The 21,781-nt window shown below is 42.2% G+C and overlaps 1 protein-coding gene across 1 annotated transcript; it reads right to left on the bottom strand.

Annotated features, from left to right (window-relative positions):
• Positions 1 to 677: 677 nt before the first annotated feature.
• cercam (cerebral endothelial cell adhesion molecule) lies at positions 678 to 16,517 on the bottom strand. The gene is made up of 12 exons (XM_072658955.1): positions 16,261 to 16,517; positions 14,108 to 14,218; positions 11,856 to 11,973; positions 11,511 to 11,645; positions 9,698 to 9,902; positions 9,476 to 9,595; positions 9,055 to 9,131; positions 8,528 to 8,634; positions 8,231 to 8,363; positions 7,074 to 7,201; positions 6,589 to 6,792; positions 678 to 2,160 (listed from the first exon to the last, which is right to left on the bottom strand). The coding sequence occupies exons 1-12, from the start codon at positions 16,461 to 16,463 to the stop codon at positions 1,926 to 1,928; spliced, it is 1,776 nt and encodes a 591-aa protein (XP_072515056.1). The 5' UTR covers positions 16,464 to 16,517; the 3' UTR covers positions 678 to 1,925.
• Positions 16,518 to 21,781: the final 5,264 nt, after the last annotated feature.

Here is a 21,781-nt window from a genome sequence, read left to right on the forward strand (position 1 = left end):
ACATGAAAAAAAGACATCATGACTGAGCTCATTACTCCTGACCCATTCAATAATCTAATGCAACCTCCTACAGTGCAGTCTGTAAGTTTTTCGGATGGAGTTTTGTTACTCCAGCACTCTGGACCTGAAAGAAAACCATGACTGGGTTCTAGGTTCGGGAGCAGACTGTCAGCTTGATTTACTGGGAATGTGGAAATTTTAGGCCGTAAAAATAAAAAAACTATATATATATATATACTATATAGAATATATATAACTGTAGAGTGCAGGTCTTGTGGACACTGTGAGTGTGTTGTGGTTTGTGGTGCAAATCTTTGTTTCAAACAAACGCTCAAAATGATTTCCCAAACCCAAGTAATGCCTTCATTCAGGTGAAGACGCTTTGCTGATCAGTTTGATGTAAAACTGTATAGCTATGAGATGGATGATAAACTGGACGTTTCCTGGGCAGATGCTAAAGTGTTGCTAGGTGGTTGCTAGGTGGCTGCTATGGTGTTTCTAAGTGGTTGCTAGGTGTTTGCTACTGTGTTGCTATGTGGTTGCTAGGATGTTGCTAGTTGGTTGCCATGGTATCCCAGGTAGTTTCTGTGGTGTTGCTATGTGATTGCTATGGTATCTGAATGGGTTAATATGGTGTTGCTAGGTGGCTGCTATGGCATTGCATGGTAGTTGTTATGGTGTTAATAAAGTGGTTGCTACTGTGTTGCTGCGTGGTTGCTAGGATGTTGCTAGTTGGTTGCCATGGTATCCCAGGTAGTTTCTGTGGTGTTGCTAAGTGATTGCTATGGTATCAGAATGTGTTGATATAGTGTTGCTAAGTGATTGTGCCTATGGTATCTGAAACAGTTTATATGGTGTTGCTAGGTGGTTCCTGTGGTGTTGCTAATATGTTGCTAGTACTCATAACTCCCTGGCAATGCCCTTTAATTATTTAATGTTTAGTCCCACCTTAGCTTAGAAGTCTATGTATCACATGGGGGAGGCCTTCCTTTTCTCAGACTCCAGACTATGGAGGGTTGTGGTGTTGATGGAATTTGAACGTATGATTTCCTGTCGCTTGACAAGCAGGCAGTTAGATGGTTGTCTAATGTCAACATTTTTATGGCCAAGATAAAATGGAAAATTAGAACTGTGTTTTTTTATGTAGCGTAATATCACAGCTCTAGACCGGCCCTACGGTCTAACTGCTGCTCATCAAGAGTGAGGAGTTCCAAACCCATTGAAAGCTCAGAGCTACACTGCCAAAAGCCTCCCAGTCTAAGGAGTTCTAACCTGCAGATGGGACTAAATGGTAAACAAATTGAAGAGGAGGAGCCACAGACTAAACATCTTACACAAGGCTCAAGCCAGTATGTATTGAGATGCAGGAGTAAAAAATGTAAGAACTTTTGGCTAAACTAAGTTGAGTTAATAAAAAAAAGCTTGGTAATCAGTTACTGTATCATGTAGAGTTGGCTTGACGAAAAGAATCAAACAATTTGCGGCTCTGTTGTTTATTGGACAGCCGTCTGTGGTTGCATTATTAGTCCATGTATAGCTGTGGATTATATCTGCATCTGGAGTCTACTGTTGTCATTGGTCAATGATAGAGCCAAGCAATCGTCAATACCAGTAAATCACAAGGGTAAAAAATTCCTCAGCACTTCAGAGTTCCACTTCAAATCCAATGTGACATACAGACTCAAGCCAGTCTAGTCTAGACTGCACTGTAGCTGAGATAACACACACAGGTTTTAGAGGATGGATCGCTTCTGGAGCAGCTTCCCCCTGAGAAAGGGTGTGTGTCATGTTCCTAACAGGCTTCGGTCTGCAAGCCTCTGAACTAGTACAGTCCATGGAAAAGTAAAGGTGTCACACACATTTCCACATACCCTGACTTCCAGAATGGCTGACTCATTTACAGGAGTGGCTCACTGGCCTGTGCTTTACAACTCGTCCCTGTAGGAGGAGCTCTGCACCCCAGCTGGTGGGGTCCCTCCTTTTAGGTTCTTGTATGAGCCCCTCCAGTCCGTCCGCACGCTGTCGTTGTCCCACAGTGTGGACGTTTCTGTATCACTCACCCACTCTGGGTCTCCAGCGTAATGGCATGGTTGTACCAGCAGGGGGCTTGTAGAGAAGGCCTGCAAGTTCCGGTTCAGGAAATGGGATTTGTAGTCCTCACTGTTAAAAAAAACAGAGAAAGTAAACACACAGACACACACACACACACACACACACAACAACATTACATTGTTGACAATATACTTCTGAAGTACAACTAAGGAGCAGAGGGACTAGTATGTTTTCTCCCATGTACATTTGTCCAAATGTTTCTGGACACCCCTTCTAGTGGTTGGTGTGGCGCAACAGATAATACCACTACCTGCTAGTGAGCTACCTCACCACGTGGGAGACTGGGGTTCGATTCCCAGTCTGGGTGACTAAGCTGTGCTACACCAATAAGAGTCCTTGGGCAAGACTCCTAACACTACATTGGCCCACCTCTGTAATATGAGTAACCCTGTAAGTCGCTCTGGATAAGAGCATCAGCTAAATGCCATAAATGTAAATGTTCTAATGAATGCGTTCAACTACTTTAAATTGCACCCACTGCTGACACAGCTTGTCTAGTCCCTGTAGAGAAGTAGGGCCAATAGAATAGGACTCTCTGTAGCAGATAACCATGAATCTAATAGCACCATGCTGCCTAATGCCAGGTGTGGGCTAGAGGGGTATAAAGCCCCTCCAGCACTGAGCTGGAGTGGAGCAGTGGCGGTGCTCCATCCAGTACTTTTGAGATGAGCTGGGAAGTTTGGGGGTGAGGTGGGGTGCTGATCATCCAACATCCTGACCTCACTAACGCTCTTGTTGCTAAATGCAATCAAATCCTCCCAGCAATGCTACTCCAAAATTTAGTAGAAAGCCTTTATCCCTGGACAGTAGAGACAGTTACTCCAACAAAAGCAGGATACATTTTATTAAAACTCTTGATTTAAGAAAAAGCAGTAAATTAGCAGGTGTCCCAATAATTCTGTCCAAATAGAGTGAGAGTTCAAATGACAGACCTTAAATGTGGCCACTACAGCTGGGCCAATCTACAATACACTTGCTATTGCCATAACTGACCAGTAAATGCTCTAACTAGGATGTGCATGGGCTATCTGGTTAAACATAAATTACAATGTCCACTCAAACTGTGATTGCAGTGTATGAACGATGGTCTAGAAGTAGATTCCTTCTATTCTAAAAATGCCAATGTCTTTGGTGACATCAACGACTGTAGAAAACGTGGACACCGTGGTTCCATTCCCTTACGTTATGTAGAAATTAAGCCACAACAACCCACCATGTTGTCAAATTTGCAACCAGAGTCTGCGCAGTATAGACCAGAGCCTGAGCCAAACTCATTTGGTAGCCCCACCCCTTTTTCCCAGACCAAGCGTTTCTCAGACCGTCTTCATTGAGCTCCCAGTGCAGAAGCAGAATGGATTTCCCCCTGAATTCCCAGATTGTCCGGTAAGTGGACGCTCCAACAGTAAAAATGCAGCTCATGTAAGTTCCACTACAGCTCAGCTCCTCAATGTAAAGAAGAGAAAGGGCAGTCCTCTCTTCCAGCCAAGGCTGTCAATCACTTCAAGTGTAGCCCCGCCTTCTTACGATAGAGCAGAGTGGTGGAAACTAACCAGGGTAGAACTAACTTCTGGAATTTGGAGACACTGGAGATAGAAGGACTAATTAGAAGAGAATAATGAAAAATTTAAAATGGACTAGTTTGTCATTAACACATGGGAATGGGTGGAGCTACACATCATACTGCAACCAGCCAGCAGAAGCACTAGACCTGTGGTTGCTTTACTTCTGAGAGACGTTGTGCTGTCCAGGTTTTCTACAGTCACTTATGACATCTTTGAGCAACCCAGCTGAGGACAGTCTACTGTAGTACTATTTAAACACTAAAATAAACCCAAATAGAATCAAACCAAAGAACCACTGTTGCAGGTTATCTGTCAACATGCAGGTTTACAAGCCCCCAATACAAATTACCCCAAAAAGGGAGAGACAACACATTCTCCTAGCTGCCACAATTGCACGAACTGTGGCCTTTTTGCTTATTATGTTGCACAAAGGTTCGTCACAGGGCAATCCGTCAGTCAGCAGATACATTAAAGTAACGCAAAAAGTGATGACAACTGGCTAAAGGGGCCCCTCCCTTTAGGTTCTTGTATGAGCCCCTCCAGTCCGTCCGCACGCTGTCGTTGTCCCACAGTGTGGACGTTTCTGTATCACTCACCCACTCTGGGTCTCCAGCGTAATAGCATGGTTGTACCAGCAGGGGGCTCGTAGAGACAACTGGCTAAAGGGGCCCACAAAAACACTCTCCCACAGCTGCTCTGAGACAGAATAAGCTAAATGACCAGTGCACAAATCAGGTGACTGACTGTCCCAGTTGGTGCTTGTAGAGCTCAAAGTTAAACCTAACAAAATACTTAAGATGTCACTTCTCCTGAAAAATCAGCAGTGTAACAGAAGCACCTGAACTATCAAACACGCTCAACTATTTACAAGTCTCTTCCTGGCCAGCTGGCACTGGACGCCTGGGCCTTTTCAAACTTGGAAGGAGTGCAAAGCCCTGGACCTCCACCAACTCAAACAGCGACACATTCCCTCAGAATACAGAACAGCTAGAACCGCTAGAGCAGGAGGTGGAGAGAGAGTAAGCTCTTTAAGCGTGAGATAATGAGATAATAAAGAAGGCTTCTTTTTATCCAAAGAGAGAGAATCACTATATGTCCAAATGTTTGTAGACACCACTTCTAATGAATGCATGCAACTACTTTAAATTGCGCCCACTGTGGACACAGATGCACACACACAGCTTCGTAGAGAGGTACTGCCAATAAAATAGGACTCTCTGAAGCACCTACCTAATGCTAGGTGTGGGGTAGAGGGGTACAAAGCCCCCCAGCATTGAGCTGTGAAGCAGTAGAACTGTGTTCTCTGGAATGATGGTGTTGTTCCATCCAGTACTTTTGGGATGCATTGCAGCGTTTGGGATGAGGTGGGGTGGTGATCATCCAACATCCTGATCTCACTTAGACCTTTGTGGCTGAATACCATCAAATCTATCAAATTGGGACCCAATTAGGTGTCCCAATACTTTTGTCCATATAGTGTGAATCTCATGCTGAGGAAATGGAATGCTTCTGGACGGCGTATGGCAAGAGCAGAGAGAGCCAGGGGACAGAGGAGAAAGTGGATGGAAAGAAAAGGCAGCTTGTCAGCACACACACACACACACACACACACACACACACACACACACACATACACACACACACACACAAAAATGCTCTACCCTTATATTACTTCCAGGTTTGGTATTACATTATGGTGCCCTTATTTTTTAAATGTTTAAAGCATTGGTCATTATGAGTTTAGTAATAGCAAGTATATTAAAGTACAGAGAGATTGTAAATATATGCGAAACGAGTTAAACTCCAGCTAAAGCACTGATTAAAAAGTATTTAAATAAGTCTACCTTACATATACTAACCCTAACAATATCTTTAATAATAGAACTGTTTTGATGTGTGATAAATCTATTAGTAAGTAAAGTGAATGGTTCTATACACTGATCAGCCATTACTGTAACAATTAGGAAATAGCACTGATTATCTGGGTCCAATAGCACCTGTCAAGAGGTGGGATCTACAAATTAGGCAGCAAGTGAACAGTCAGTTCTTGAAGGTGATAAAGCAGGAAATATGGGCAAGCATATTTTTCAGTTCACATGCAGTATACACTCACACTAATACACACACACACACCTACACACACTAAGCTCAAATCCAGAGAGTAGCATCAGTTCTGGCTCTTCGTCTGTCTACCAGAACCATCTGAGGAATAAATTGCCTCCACGTTTTATGAGACTGTGGAAAAAATGGGAAAAATTATAGAAAGGACTTCTCTTCAGGATGCACACTGCAGCGGGTCATTTTTTTGTAGCTCAGAAAGACTGCTATCATTTCCTGGACCATGAATTTCAACCTAAGATTTCAAAATTAGAAAACCACAACCCAACACAAGCTTCCTAACTGCAGCTTACGTTCCACACAACCTACAACTGCACACATAGCTCGGCCTCCTTCCCCAGCGTGAGCTTTTCTAGACTGCCAGGAGCAGATGCTGATGGTTACTGGCTCAGACCATAAAGAAGCAGCAGAAGCAGTAATTTAGCCGTCTAGATTTTACTTATGTCACCACAGACTTCAATTTCCATCCAAACTACAGCTTGCATGATATGTCTAAAGGTATCCGTATCATGCTTTGCTGACAAAGGAACTCACACAGATTATACAGTAGAATCCCAGTAGAAAACCACTGCCGATAGAATGGGACACTCTGATGTCACCGAACCTAATGCCAAACTTCGTCTAGAGGGGTCTGAAGCCCCCAGCACTGGGCTGTGGAAAAATGGAGCGCCTTCCAGTACTCTGGGATGAATTAGAAAGACAACATCAGAACTTGACCTCAGTGATATTCTTGTGGCTGAATTACACATAAGCTTCATCACACAAGCGGGTGTTGTTCTATCCTTGCCTTACTTACTTTGGATGCTTGTCGTACATGATGGGCAGAAACTCGTCCACGGGGAGCATTTTAGAGAGAGGTTCAGCGTTGAGTAGCTTCTGTGCCCCCTGCAGAGAGATGATGTAGGAGAGGGTCCAGTACGAATAGTCAACAAACACCAAGTTCTTCACGTTCTCCACCGGTTCCTCTTTTGTGGGGTTCACCTGCTTCCTGCCCAGGTATCTGAATCCCACAAACACACGTCACAGCAGAGTGTCAGACACAAGAGGGCGCTGCTCTGCTGTCCTCAGGGGCGTAAAAATACATTGCCCTGAAGATTGGCACAATGTTATTATAAATTATAATAATAATACAATTACTACTACTACTAATAATAATAATAATAAAAATGATTGCAAACCTTTAAAGAAGGAACAACATTAAATGAATGTCTTCCATGGAGTGTACCAAAGAAGACCCCTATAGTGTGCATGGCAACATCATGACAGAAAGGTGACACTCACATAATGTCCCAGTCCAGCTCTGCTAACTCCACCTCCTCCATCAGGTACATGAGGCGCCGTTTGAAGTTGCCCTGAAAACGCACGTCATCCTCAAGGATTAGAGCTTTGTCCAGCTGCATGTCCACCATCTGAGACAGAGACAGAGACAGAGAGACAGAGGGAGAGAGAGAGAGAGAGAGAGAGAGAGTGAGATATGTATAATAACATTAACAACTAGAGTTATCTTTCTACACAAACTCATACTACATATCCTCACTTCAGCCTGTGGCAACTGACTATAAATAATCTATACTATAACTATAATAAATATGACATATTTCAGTAATATTCTAATGACTAATTATATTGGGTGTCCTGTTCTTGTAATAAGTGCCAAAACTGTATATGTAATGCTTTTATCATCTATATTACATGTGAATACTTATCACATTTCATGTGATTTAATACTAAGTCTGAATTTGACCAAAAAAAAGAAAATTAAACTGAATCATGGTAAAAGAAATTGAGAATTCAAGATGAACTAAAGCACTGAACAAACTGAAGAAACATAATCAAATCCATCGACCTGTTTAAATCTGTGATTTATATCTGTAGTATTAGATATTACACAATAATACAACGTAAAACACTGTTTGAAAAGTGGTCAGTGAGAGTGTCTGTCTGTAAAACTCTATTTTGCTTGTGTGGACCACGCCTTGAGCTAATATTTTTGGCCTGGGGTCCAGGTCAACTTTCTTGTACTTTGTGCAAGAAGCCGGTTCCCCCGTTGGGGTATATAAGGTACTTGATTGCCATGAGGAATCGTGGATCAAAGTGTAATTATGTATTATGTATTATGTAATTATTTGGAGTAATAACTCCAAATAACATAAAAATAAACCCAGATAAACATAAAGTCAGCGGTCAGTGCTGTTGGTCAGTAAAGTTCTTGTTATGTTATAAGAACACTGTAAGCTCCAGACACTGTATGTATATGTGTTCAGTTCCACCAGCAGCTCACCTGACTTACTTAATGAAGGACTGTTTAGATACACTGTGTCGTGTATGGGAACTCTGAGCTCTGTTGCTGGGTTGGACTCTCTTTTTAAACTGTTCATCTGAAACCAAATACAGCTTTCAGAATGTGCGTGTTTGTGATTGTGTTTTAGGTTACTCACCTCCTTCCAGATGTAATAGTGGCTGAGGAAGCAGCCCACCTCTCCCTTAGTCAGCGAACGCCCAGAGAAAGGGTCATTGTAACCCGGCAAGATGTCAACACCCAGGATCTTAATATCGCTGCTGTTCAGAGCTCTACACACACAAACATGTAAAATTATAAACTAAACGGATCTGCAATTAATAACCTGTAACATCACCTGATCTTACAGAACATCAGCTAAGATCACTAAAGCCGTTTAAACCAGTCTAACACAGATAAACACAGAGCTTAAAGTAATGAAAGTTGCAGAACTGACGCTCCGTCCACAGCGTCCACCACTTTAGCGTTGATCTCCAGCTCATAGAGTGACCACAGCATCCTCTCCCTACGGTCCGGCCGCCTGCGCAGGTTTATCAGGTAAATCTGAAGAATAAGATGCGAAAACTGTTCAATAAGAGATTAAACCATTCACAAGAAGCTGTAAAAAATATGATTAAAAATTGACAAATAAATATTTTTAAATAAATAATTACATAAATTATTAATAAATGAAATAAATCAAACTTATTTAATAAATACATCATATTAGAATGCGTGATTTATAAAAAATCAATCAATCATAGTGCATATTATTTACCATTTAATAACACTAACTACTCAATAAATATACCTTCTATAATATGTTAAAGTTATTGTTACATAAAAAAATATATTGTGTATGTGTGTGTGTATATATATATGTGTGTGTGTGTGTGTGTGTTTGTGTGTGTGTGTTCAGTTTGTTGAGCTTTTGAGGGCAGGCTGGAGGCAGGTGCAACCTGCCTCTGTGTCACACGAACTCACCTCATCAAAACCCATCAGGTCTGTCTGCTTTGGAGGAACATGGATGTAGCGGGACACATACATGGGGGGGCCATCAACTGCAGTAAAGAACATTACAGTATACAGTAATACAGTATTACAGAATAGAAAACCCTTTATTTCTATAGTTCTTACAGCTCTGTGAACCTTTAACTAGGAAAGCAGAACTCTATAAACACTGTACATCATAAAATCAAAAATATCGCAATACTGAGGTGTACACCTCACTACACTACACCTCTTCTGAATGAATTTTGACAAGCCAATAATATTTTGAGAGTATATGACAGTCTTTTTTTTTAACAGAGCAGTACAAAGCACTGTCCTCTCCTCCACTGGCCACAGGCTGCCACAAAAGAAGAAAACAGGTTAAAAGCTAGCCAAAGGGACAAGCCAAACTCACTTAAGGCCTCCAAGTAAAGATGAACGAAGTTGATGCGGTCATCCTCCACCGTCTGGTGTGGTTTGGCAGGGACGTTCAGGTAGCCATAGCGCTCTTTATTGCATAGATACATCTGCACCTCTGAAAGAGCACAGCACACAGATTCAGTCTGCTTTCTGCACCTCTGCAAAGTACTTCACTATTCAGCCTCAGAAGAGCCGCTTTAGAGAGTAGAGGGTGTACCTGACACTCTGCAGGAGAAGGCAAAGACAATGATGTCATCGAAAGGCCAGGAGTAGTCTTTGTGTGGCGGGTGAAAGGCCACCTTCTTGGTGCCTTCCTTGCGCAGATCCAGCAGCATGGTAGAATGTACCATGGGAACAGGGAAGCAGCCCTTTCGGTAGCGGCTTCTGGTCGGGAAGTACTCCGCTGTGCGGCGGTAGTACCCCTAAAACAGCCACATGCATTTAGCAATAGATTCACACACAGCATAAGAAAACTGCAACACTTATATGATACAGATTAGAGTTACCTGAGAGATGAGATCTGTGAGTTACATCCAATATGAATCAATGTCTCTAGCTTTTACAGTCTGGTAGTAATTATTGTAATGTGATTTTATCCAGTATGAATCTGAAGTGCGTCGTTTTTATAGCCTGAGAGTAATTATTGTAATGTGATTTTATCCAGTATGAATCTGAAGTGCATCGTTTTTATAGCCTGAGAGTAATTATTGTAATGTGATTTTATCCAGTATGAATCTGAAGTGTGTAGTTTTTATAGCCTGAGAGTAATTATTGTAATGTGATTTTTATCCAGTATGAATCTGAAGTGTGTGGTTTTTATAGCCTGAGAGTAATTATTGTAATGTGATTTTATCCAGTATGAATCTGAAGTGTGTAATTTTTATAGCCTGAGAGTAATTATTGTAATGTGATTTTATCCAGTATGATTCTGAAGTGCGTTGTTTTTATAGCCTGAGAGTAATTATTGTAAAGTGATTTTTATCCAGTATAAATTTGAAGTGTGTAGTTTTCATAGCCTGAGAGTAATTATTGTAATGTGATTTTTATCCAGTATGAATCTGAAGTGTGTAGTTTTTATAGCCTGAGAGTAATTATTGTAATGTGATTTTATCCAGTATGAATCTGAAGTGCGTCGTTTTTTTAGCCTGAGAGTAATTATTGTAAAGTGATTTTTATCCAGTATGAATCTGAAGTGTGTAGTTTTTATAGCCTGAGAGTAATTACTGTAATGTGATTTTTATCCAGTCTGGATAAGTGTGTGTGTCTGAAGTGTGTGTTTTTATAGCCTGAGAGTAACTATTGTAAAGGGATTTTTATCCAGTATGAATCGAAGTTTGCATAGTTTTTACAGTTTCACAGAAATAACTGTAAAGTTATTTAAATCCAGTATGGGTCTGCAGTGTGTAATTTTTGACCACAAAATGTGCTTTAATTATAATCCGGTATGAATCTGCGATGTGTAGTGTTTTACAGTTAGACTGTAATTCATGTCTGTAAAGCGATTTAAATCCAGTATGTCTGTGAGGTGTTTGTAGTTTTTACGGTCTGACAGTAAAATGGTGCAGTGATTTTCCGGAATTGCAGCATGTATAATTTTTACAGTATAAAAATAATGAAACGAAAATAACGAAATAATTTAGGAGTTCTATTTGAGTCCAGTATCAATCTGACGTTTGTGTATTTTTTTACAGTCTCACAGAAATAACTGGAGTTTTAATCCAGTATGAATCTCCAGTATCTGTAGTTTTTTTTATAGTCTGAAAGAATAGCGTTGTGAAGTTCTTTAACCAGTATGAATCTGCAGCAAGTAGTTTTTACAGTCCTACAGTAATTATGATGATGTGATATGAATACAGTATGAATCACAGTGTGTGTACTTTTCAATGTCTCACCATAAAAACTGTAGTCTAGCAGTGTGTAATTTATACAGGCTAACAGTAATAATTGTGTAGTTGGCTGCTGATTCAGCAAAATTACTTCAATCAGTAACTAAAAAAAGGATTCTGGCCACACACACACACACAATTTACCTGAGGTGTAATGCCACACCAGTAGTTGGAGTAGGCAGACTGTGAGTCCAGCATGGGGGCGATAACAGACTTATTCTCTGCGATGAGGAGGTTCAGGGTTTCTGGGTTGGTTAGGATGTTATCTGCATCTGCATACTATAGAAAAAAAAAACCCAAAAAATCAGTTAATTAGCCAACAGCACAGCTAACCTTGCTAGTTCTAGCAAGATGGCTTTAGCTGAAAGATTCCTTCAAGAATAAAATAAACTGTTTATATTATCCTGCTCATAAAACGCTGAATAGAGGAAGTGTGTGTGTGTGTGTTTATGTGAGATGTAGCTCCTCAATCTACCAAATGTACCCTACCAGGATGTAGTCAGCCCAGCGTTTCTTGGCGAAGTTCAATGCTGCCTGTTTGAGCTTCATGATGTACTCGTAACGGCCATTAGTCCAGTGCTTGGGCCCCAACTCACCAGCATAGGACCTGCATAGGGAGACCAGAAGATACAATTAAGTCTGGGGCTACAGAAATTGATTGCTTTCCCACAGATGCCGTCATTTAATATGCTCAATAAAATCAGCTCACAGCAGGGTTGCCCAATCCAGCGTCTTGAGTTTACTTCCAACTATAATCTAAAATAGCTGGTCATAAAATCTGGGTTTTCATTTGGACTGCCTTTGAATTACATAATTTACTATCTTCACTGTCTGGTACCTCTACTGGATGGCTCGGCTTGACCCGCCATCCCTTAAGATCCACGGAAGACAAGCATCCAGACCTTTTTCTGTCCTGGCACTGAAGCGGCAGAACAATCGGAAGACCCATCACTTCCGAGAGTACTTGGACGACGTGTAGTGTTGAGTATTGTGGTCTCCATATTGGCTTGTGTTTAGTAGAGTCTAAGCTTAGAGGGATCTTTGAATACTAGTCTATTTAAACTAGCTGATGGTATTCTTGAGTAAACAGTGAAGCACTTTGGTAAGTCGCTCTGGATAAGAGCGTCTGCTAAATGCCGTAAATGTAAAAGTAAATGTTCTACTGCATTACATCTCACTTTTGTCCCTTATTCTGGCCCAGGGTTTCAGAGTTCTGGTGATTCCTGATATACACCTGATACAACCACTAACCACGCTGTGTATGCTGGATGACGACTGTGCTGGAGTCCAGCCCACCCAGACCAAAATGAATGCCCTCAAGGTTTAGAGTATAAATATCCTGTGTACTGCAGCTATTGTGCCATCTATAGCTGATGTATCCATCAAACGTGCTATTGAGATCTAAGAAGGCCTTTACTAATGGGGTATGGTCTGGTAGCTGATCAGAGTTAGAACGAAAAACCTAAAAGCGGCGGCAAAACAGCTCAGATGAATCCAGGTGATTTTTTCTGCACACTGAGTTTAGCAGTGGAATGAAACCACTTAGCTGGCAAGCTAAAGCTTGCCCATTCATTCCAGTGAGATCAGAAAGAAGGAATCTTCTAAACCCTTTTACCCCAGGGCAGCCTGACCTGAAAAAAAGGCAAATTTTCCAAATTCCTAAAGGTAGGTTGATGTTTGATACCTTCTATAAAAAAATACTAAAAAATCCCAAAGCTGGTGTGCATAGTCACAGTTTTATAGTCCCTCTCCACCTAACACCTAACTAAAATACGCTGAAGCAGCTGCATGTTTGGCACTAATTAATCTTTAAATCTAGATGTGGAAACCAGTTTTAAGTCACTGGTAGATCGACTGCTGGTTGGAGTAGCGCAACAGATATCACCACTACCTGCCAGTGAGCTGCCACACCATGTGGGAAACTGGAGTTCGATTCCCGGTCTGGGTGACTATGCTGTGCTACACCAATAAGACCTCCTATTACATTGGTCCACCTCTGTAATACGAGGAACCTTGTAAGTCGCTCTGGATAAGAGCATCAGCTAAATGCCATAAATGTAAATGAACACTAGGCAGCCAAACAGTTCCATTAACAGCTCAGTTTCAGATTTAGAGACCTCTCCTCAAGTATGTAGACACCCTCACGCTCCACACTCCTCCTTCCTACAGTATCAGTCCCGTTATTATACAACTGGAACTGAGCTGAAAAATAGTGCTGAGTGATACTGGAAAACAACAGACATTACAATATTTTTTCTGCGATATATATTTTGCGATATTAAAACATAAAGAATTTTCACCAGATTGTACCAGAGAAAGCAATTCAACATGTCATGAAATGAATACTAATGCACTAATACATGCATATCCAAGATAAATAGAGTAAAATGAGGGATATTTTGTGCAGCCCTACAGAAAGCACATTTTGTTTGGTTAAAAATACTATGAAAACATCAAACCATGAACCCAGTTTTGGTTTAAATGCATTATTGTGCAGCATTTAGTCACTGTATTAGATTGATTAGCTTGTGTTATATGTCTATAAGAAGACAGTGTTCTCATTTTTGCAATTGACAATAAGGTTTTGTATCAAAGCCCCAATAAAAAACACAGTCGGACTCGTTTCCAAGATCACACAAGTACAGCACTCAGATATCATTCCTCTACTGCAAAGCCATCAAAACTGGCTAAACCTTGAATGAACTACTAAGACCTCTGTCAAAATTGGTCAAGGAGCTTACGTCGGTTTGTCCATAGGCCTCCACTCCACGTAGTGATAGTGCTGCTGCATGATGGTGAGCCATTCTCGAAGGACTGCGGTGGTGTTGTCAGTGTTGTGGTCTGTCGCTGCCCTGATACGTAAAGACAAAGAAGACATTAGGGGCAGCTGAGCACTTAAAACGCATTCTAAGTGCCAGTTTTCCAGACCCAGAGTACTCTTAAAGATAAACAAAGAATTCCAGTGGTGCAACATCTGTACTGTATGTGGTCCCACACTTCAGCTCTTCGCCCTCCTAAATATATATAAATAATAGGTTTCAAGATTAATGACTGAATGATAGGATGGACCAGATTGATTACAAGGCTGAGGTTTCCGTTTCCACCTTAATTAAATGGTGCAGCAGACGCTGCAGAACGTAACTGCTGAACCACTTAAGGTGGAACAGACAATATGAATAAGACGTCAAAACCAGCTTTGTTTTTGTAGGTCGGAGTAGATAAAGTCTGCAGAATAGTATGACTAGATCTTGGTGACCACAGCCATAGATGTTCACTTACAACACAGCCCGGCCTCCAAGGCAACTGCTCACCCCTGAGTGAAATACAGAACTTATAGTACCAAGGTAGTTGAGACATGAGGGACTGTTGAGAAGACCCAGAGTATGGCGACAGACTAGATTATGGACTCCAGTGTTGATTAACTTTTTATGTCACAGTGGATTAGGGTTCGAGTAGAGAAAGACTGCAGAACAGAAGGCCTAGATCTTGGTAACGGACTTCGTAGATGTTCACTGATAACACTGATAACAGGTGTGACCTTCAAGGCAATGGCTCACTATTCAGTAAAATACAGATTACTTCAGTTTCATAGGGTTGGAGTAGATAGGTCTAGATCTTGGTGACCACTGCCATAGAGATTCACTGATAACGAGGCTTGGCCTCCAAGGCAATGGCTCAGTTTCATAGTAGTTACAGACTTTCCACCCAGACAGAGAAGACATGAGGGGCAGTAGTTCCATAGTAAGTTAGAGAATTATTGATTGTGCTTACTGAATAAAAGTTTAATATTAATGACTGAATAATAAAGTGGACTAGGTTGGATACAAGTGTCCACTATATTTAGCTGCATAAGGTAAGTGCTGCATTATTTAAGGTGGAACAGACCATTCAAATAGGTCCGAACCAGCTTTTGGATAGATTAGGGTTGGAGTAGATAGGCCTTGGTGACCACTGCCATAGAGATTCACTGATAACGAGACTTGGCCTGCAAGGCAATGGCTCACTATTCAGTAAAATACAGAACTTCCATATCAGTTTCATGGTAGTTACAGACTTTTCACCTTAATACATGCAGACAGAGAAGACATGAGGGCCAGCAGTTCCATAGTAAGTTACAGAATTACTGATTGTGCTTACAGAATAATAGTTTCATATTAATGACTGAATAATAAAGTGGACTAGGTTGGTTACAAGGCTGATGTGTCCACTATATTTAGCCGCATAAGGTAAGTGCTGCCTTATTTAAGGTGGAACAGACCATTCGAATAGGTCCGAACCAGCTTTGTGGATCGATTAGGGTTGGAGTAGATAGGCCTTGGTGACCACTGCCATAGAGATTCACTGATAACGAGGCTTGGCCTGCAAGGCAATGGCCCACAGTTCAGTAAAATACAGAACTTAGTTTCCTAATAGTCACAGAATTATGGAAGCTGATACTGAATAATACGTTTTAAGATTAATGACTGAATAATAATCCATGTTTGAGGAGTTTCCCAGTCCTGGCATTCCAGTCTGATGCTTTACTTTGCTTCCTATGATGCATTAGATTCTACACATTAGCTCAATACTAAAACCTTCATAAGCAGAACCAGATGTGCAAAACTCTTTATCACAGGGATTCTCCAGAACTACACAAGGGATTCCCTGCTGTTCCTGAAAAAGGGGAGATCTTTCTAGTAGCCTTCTGCACTCCAAACTACGGATTCAGTGGTTATAAATGACTCTGAAGTGAGTCAGGAGTCCAATAGTCGTCTAAAACCAGTGGGGGATGGGGGCTCCTCTGGAAGAAACGTTGGAGGAGTGTAAAGAAATCGACTCCCCCTGAGAAACAAGGAGAAAAAGGGAAACAACAGGCTTTTACAAAAGAAAAATGGTTCCGTGAGCAGTCACGTACCAAATGGAGATCCGGTCTTTGGGGTAGTTCAGCCTCTCCAGAGCTCCGAGGTAGTACGGCAGCGAATGCGCCGCGTTTCTGGCGATTATGGCTATCACGACCGTGGGCTGCTGCATTTTGGACTCCGCCGTGTAATTTTCCTCCGGAAAGTAGCATTTTGTCCGCGTTAAGGCGAGAGAGAGAGCCAAAATCCAGAGAAACATCTCGCCCTCGAACACGGTTTTACTCGCTCAGCCCCGATCCGCGTCAGCACTTCAGGGGCTCTTCCCAACTCCCAAAGCAGCCAACGTGGGTTAGCCCAACATTACAGCTTCCGTGAGAGCACTATCCTCACACAGCTGGCCAAACGGACACACTTTGGCAGCGGAACGCGGAAAATGTAGCATCTCTGTTCAAACAGTGGTGAAATTACAGCCTGCTGGACGACTAATAGTGGATTAGTATCTTTGTGGGAGCTGGTAGACACTAAATTTGAGTTAATGGGACAGTGCTGCTGAAAACGAGACCGTGAGGCGTCTTTAATGTGTTTTCTTTTACCTGAAACATTCATTTATTACAGGTAGTTGGGCTTAGGTAGTTGGCTTTCATCTGTAGGGGGACACCAAGACGTCCAAGACTATGATTCCACTGTTGGAGGTCTTAACTTTCCTTTCGCCTCCAGAAAGACACCAAGACTGTCTCAGTAACTGTAGGGTTTATCTGTCGGAAGACACCAAGACTCCCATGTTTCCATAACTGGAGGTCTTCCATACTCTTAATGGTAGGAAAACACCAAGATGGTTTACAGAGCTGTAGGTCTGCATTACCTTTACCTGCAGGAAGACACCAAGACTGTCTCAATAGCTCTAAGGTTTATCTGTAGGAATACCCCAAGACTTCCATGATTCCATTGTTGGAGGTCTTAACTTTCCTTTTGCCTACAGAAAGACACCAAGACTGTCTCAATAGCTGTAAGGTTTATCTGTAGGATACCCCAAGACTCCCATGTTTCCATAACTGGAGGTCCACCTTCCTTTCATCTATCGGAAGACACCAAGACTCCCATGTTTCCATAACTGGAGGTCCACCTTCCTTTCCTCTGTAGGGGGACACCAAGACGTCCAAGACTATGATTCCACTGTTGGAGGTCTTAACTTTCCTTTCGCCTCCAGAAAGACACCAAGACTGTTTCAATAGCTGTAAGGTTTATCTGTGGGAATACCCCAAGACTCCCATGTTTCCATAACTGGAGGTCTTCCATACTCTTAATGGTAGGAAAACACCAAGATGGTTTACAGAGCTGTAGGTCTACGTTACCTTTACCTACAGAAAGACACCAAGACTGTCTCAATAGCTGTAAGGTTTATCTGTAGGAATACCCCAAGACTCCCATGTTTCCATAACTGGAGGTCCACCTTCCTTTCATCTATCGGAAGACACCAAGACTCCCATGTTTCCATAACTGGAGGTCCACCTTCCTTTCATCTGTAGGGGGACACCAAGACGTCCAAGACTATGATTCCACTGTTGGAGGTCTTAACTTTCCTTTCGCCTCCAGAAAGACACCAAGACTGTTTCAATAGCTGTAGGGTTTATCTGTCGGAAGACACCAAGACTCCCATGTTTCCATAACTGGAGGTCTTCCATACTCTTAATGGTAGGAAAACACCAAGATGGTTTACAGAGCTGTAGGTCTGCATTACTTATTTTGTACCGGTAGAAAAACACCAAGACAGGTTACTGAGCTGCAGGTCTACGTTTCTTTCACCTGCAGGAAGACCCCACAATGTCCATGTATCCATAACTGAAGGTCCACCTTTCTTTCATCTATAGGGAAACGCCAAGACTTCTATGATTCCATTGTTGGAGGTCTTAACTTTCCTTTCGCCTACAAAAAGACACCAAGACTGTCTCAATAGCTGTAAGGTTTATCTGTAGGATACCCCAAGACTCCCATGTTTCCATAACTGGAGGTCCACCTTCATTTCATCTATCAGAAGACACCAAGACTCCCATGTTTCCATAACTGGAGGTCCACCTTCCTTTCATCCGTAGGGGAACACCAAGACTCCCATGTTTCCATAACTGGAGGTCTTCCATACTCTTAATGGTAGGAAAACACCAAGATGGTTTACTGAGCTGTAGGTCTACATTACTTCCACCTGCAGGAAGACCCCACAACTTCCAAGGATCCATAACTGAAGACCCACCTTTCTTTCATCTATAGGGGGACACCAAGACCTCCATGTTTCCATTGTTAGAGGTCTTAACTTATCTTTCGCCTACAGAAAGACACCAAGACTGTCTCAATAACTGTAGGGTTTGTCTGTAGGATACCCCAAGACTCCCATGTTTCCATAACTGGAGGTCTGAACCTTCCTTTCATCTATCGGAAGACACCAAGACTCCCATGTTTCCATAACTGGAGGTCTTTCAATACTCTTAATGGTAGGAAAACACCAAGATGGTTTACAGAGCTGTAGGTCTACATTACCTTTACCTGCAGGAAGACACCAAGACTCCCATGTTTCCATAACTGAGAGTCTTCCTTATTTTGTACCGGTAGAAAAACACCAAGACAGGTTACTGAGCTGCAGGTCTACATTTCTTTCACCTGCAGGAAGACCCCACAACCTCCATGTATCCATAACTATAGGGGGACACCAAGACTTCCATGTTTCCATTGTTGGAGGTCTTAACTTTCCTTTCACGTACAGAAAGACACCAAGACTGTCTCAATAGCTGTAAGGTTTATCTGTAGGATACCCCAAGACTCCCATGTTTCCATAACTGGAGGTCCACCTTCCTTTCATCTATCTGAAGACACCAAGACTCCCATGTTTCCATAACTGGAGATCCACCTTCCTTTCATCTATAGGGGGACACCAAGACTTCCATGTTTCCATAACTGGAGGTCTGAACCTTTCTTTCATCTGTCAGAAGACACCAAGACCTCCATGTTTCCATAACTGGAGGTCCACCTTCCTTTTATCTATCAGAAGACACCAAGACTCCAATGTTTTCATTGCTAAAGGTCCACCTTCCTTTCATCTATAGGGGGACACCAAGGCCTCCATGTTTCCATAACTGGAGGTCTGAACCTTCCTTTGACTTGTAGGAAGATACAAAGGCTTCCATGCTTCCATAGCTGGACATCCACCTTCCTTTAAATTGTCCAACCCAAATGTAACACCCCTCATTTAGCTGATCAGGAACTACTGAGGTCAGTATTTAGATTAGGATTAAGAGGCTGAAGTTGCCTTCTCAGTCTAATGTTCCGCTCCACCTTAAATGGTGCAGCAGTTACATTAAGGCCCCTGATGCTGCAGCTCCTCCACCATTTAAGGTGGAACTAGCCACTGGCTTAGAGTTTACTGACCATTGCCACAGACGTTCACTGATACAAGGCAGAGGCTCACAATTTAGATGCTACGAGAGGTTCTCTGAACGATGCCATAGAAGTACCACTTTTGGACCCATAAATAACCAAAGATGTGTGAGTGAAGAACCTTTAAATGAAATTCCTTTAAACTTTGTAGTCAAAAAAACTGTGATTTTAATTGATGTACACAAGAGGGCGCTGTTGAGCTTCAACAGTCTCTGCTTTCCAAGCCTGGAGTTTGTGCTATAAGAGCTGATGTGATTCTTAATCTGATCTCCATATGGAAATGCAAAGTCAGTTGTAATTGAGGTATAAGGTACAGATCCATTCCCTCCTGTCTCTTCTCGTGGAAGGCAAAGTGCTGCTGCTTTTTCATTTTCCCAGAGCACTCACAAAAACTCCACATTGATTGGGCCTCGCATTTATCACCAGCTGTCCACTCGCAAAGCACTGAAGAATTGACCACTGAACATCCACACTATTGAAGTCTTCCACTAAAGAATGCTGAGGCACTAGTGTGAGTTTGTGTGTGTGTGTGAGTGTGTGTTAGCACGAGAGGATCAGAAAGAGAGCTCACAATGGAAGGGAAAAGCCATAGCGCCGTCTGAAACTGCCTAATCAGAAAAGAAAACAGAAAGCGGCCGAATGCAAAAGATGAGCGGATAAAGGCAGAAGGAGAAGGAGAAACAGAAGCAGAGCTGACAACCAGCTAAACTAAATTTAAAGGGTTTTTTAGGAGCACCCTCATCAATGGCTGGCGGCACTTAATAGGACAATTGAACCAGGGCCGTTTTGCTACGTGGGCCGGACACTCGGGTCAAAGGGGGCGTCGCCTTGGCACCTGCGCCCACCCTCCGTCACCTCCCAGGCCCTGCCAGGGCACTTTCCCAGCAACCCCTGTACACTCAGGCCTGAGAGAGTTCATGCGCTTTCCCAGTAACTTTTCACAGCTGGGTCAGAGGTCAGGGGAGCGGGGCGGCGGGGTGTGACGGACCATTCGGGGCACACAGGCCAATCGGGCCGGCTCAAACATTTATTCAGCTGAGAAGCAAGAGAGTGTGGGAGTGACACCCCCCTTTTGGAAGACCCTGATTGGGATACTTTATCCAGGCACTAGTGGGGGGTCCACCAAAGGCCCACTGATATAGCTTCTTAAGAGTTGGGACTACAATAGCCGGGGGGGTAAGGGAGGGGCAGGGTCAAAGGGAGATGCTGCTGTCCGTTGGTCCGGCCTTTAGCCAAAGCTTTATGACCAATGGTCTCCCTTTCCCTTTTCTATGCTGGGTCAGTCCCAAATCCCTTGGAGGGCAGCTGGGATGCTCTGGGAAAGCCTGGAACTTTCCGAGGACACGCAAAATAATCAATACATGCGTTCCCATGCAGTCATCACATACCCGGAGGCTCAATAAGTGTCACTCCAGCTCTCACGGTCCACCTGCCCAAGCAAACTCACTCAGCAGCCTCAGCTGGACAGTCCACTGCTCTTTAGGGGTGTTATGATGCATGTGTTCACTTTTATTTATAAGGGTATAGGAAGAGAATCATCACATATGTGTTATTTCATCAATTAAGAAATTGTGATAGCACATATTAAATTAAAATTTTATTAAATTCCATAATAATAGTTTTCCATTGAAAGCAGCTCCAGAGAGTGGCCTTTATACACACAACACAAAGGAAATGTGTTTTAATATAATGTATGTGTAACAACATAATGTGTCTCCTTCACATACTGATATACCGTATACTGGAATGATTTCCATTCCTCTAGCACTGCATAAAATCCCTAAAGGACTCAAAGGGCCCCAGTCTACCATGAGGAGAACATCTTGTTACATCAGTGTTACTCAATACCCTACACCAACATATACACACATTATAAAAGTACAGTCATAAGCAAAAAAGTGACACATATGGTTGATTTTCCTGCCATTATTGTAAATAAACACATATACTTTACAGGGAATCCAGTTAACCTCTTAAACTCTTTGGATCCATGGGCAGTTTCTGCCTTTTTTCCACATTGTTATAAATTGGAAACAACTGTGCTAGTTTACATTGTATTGCATAGTAATTTAATTTTAATGTAATATTTTAGTCATCTCATTTTTTAATATCAATTTAATATAGAACTGATTAGTAATCCTAAGGGTGTAATAA

The sequence above is a fragment of the Salminus brasiliensis genome, chromosome 16 (genome assembly GCF_030463535.1).
Source record: "Salminus brasiliensis chromosome 16, fSalBra1.hap2, whole genome shotgun sequence".
NCBI lineage: Eukaryota > Metazoa > Chordata > Actinopteri > Characiformes > Bryconidae > Salminus > Salminus brasiliensis.

Excerpts from the sequence above, each read along its gene's own strand:
- cercam (XM_072658955.1), bottom strand. The coding sequence starts at position 16,463 with ATGTTTCTCTGGATTTTGGCTCTCTCTCTCGCCTTAACGCGGACAAAA. Across the intron at positions 11,974-14,107 it reads AGGCCTATGGACAAACCGAC|GTCCTATGCTGGTGAGTTGG; the intron begins GTAAGCTCCTTG and ends CTCCCTATGCAG. Across the intron at positions 2,161-6,588 it reads ATGTACGACAAGCATCCAAA|TGAGGACTACAAATCCCATT; the intron begins GTAAGTAAGGCA and ends TTTTTTTAACAG.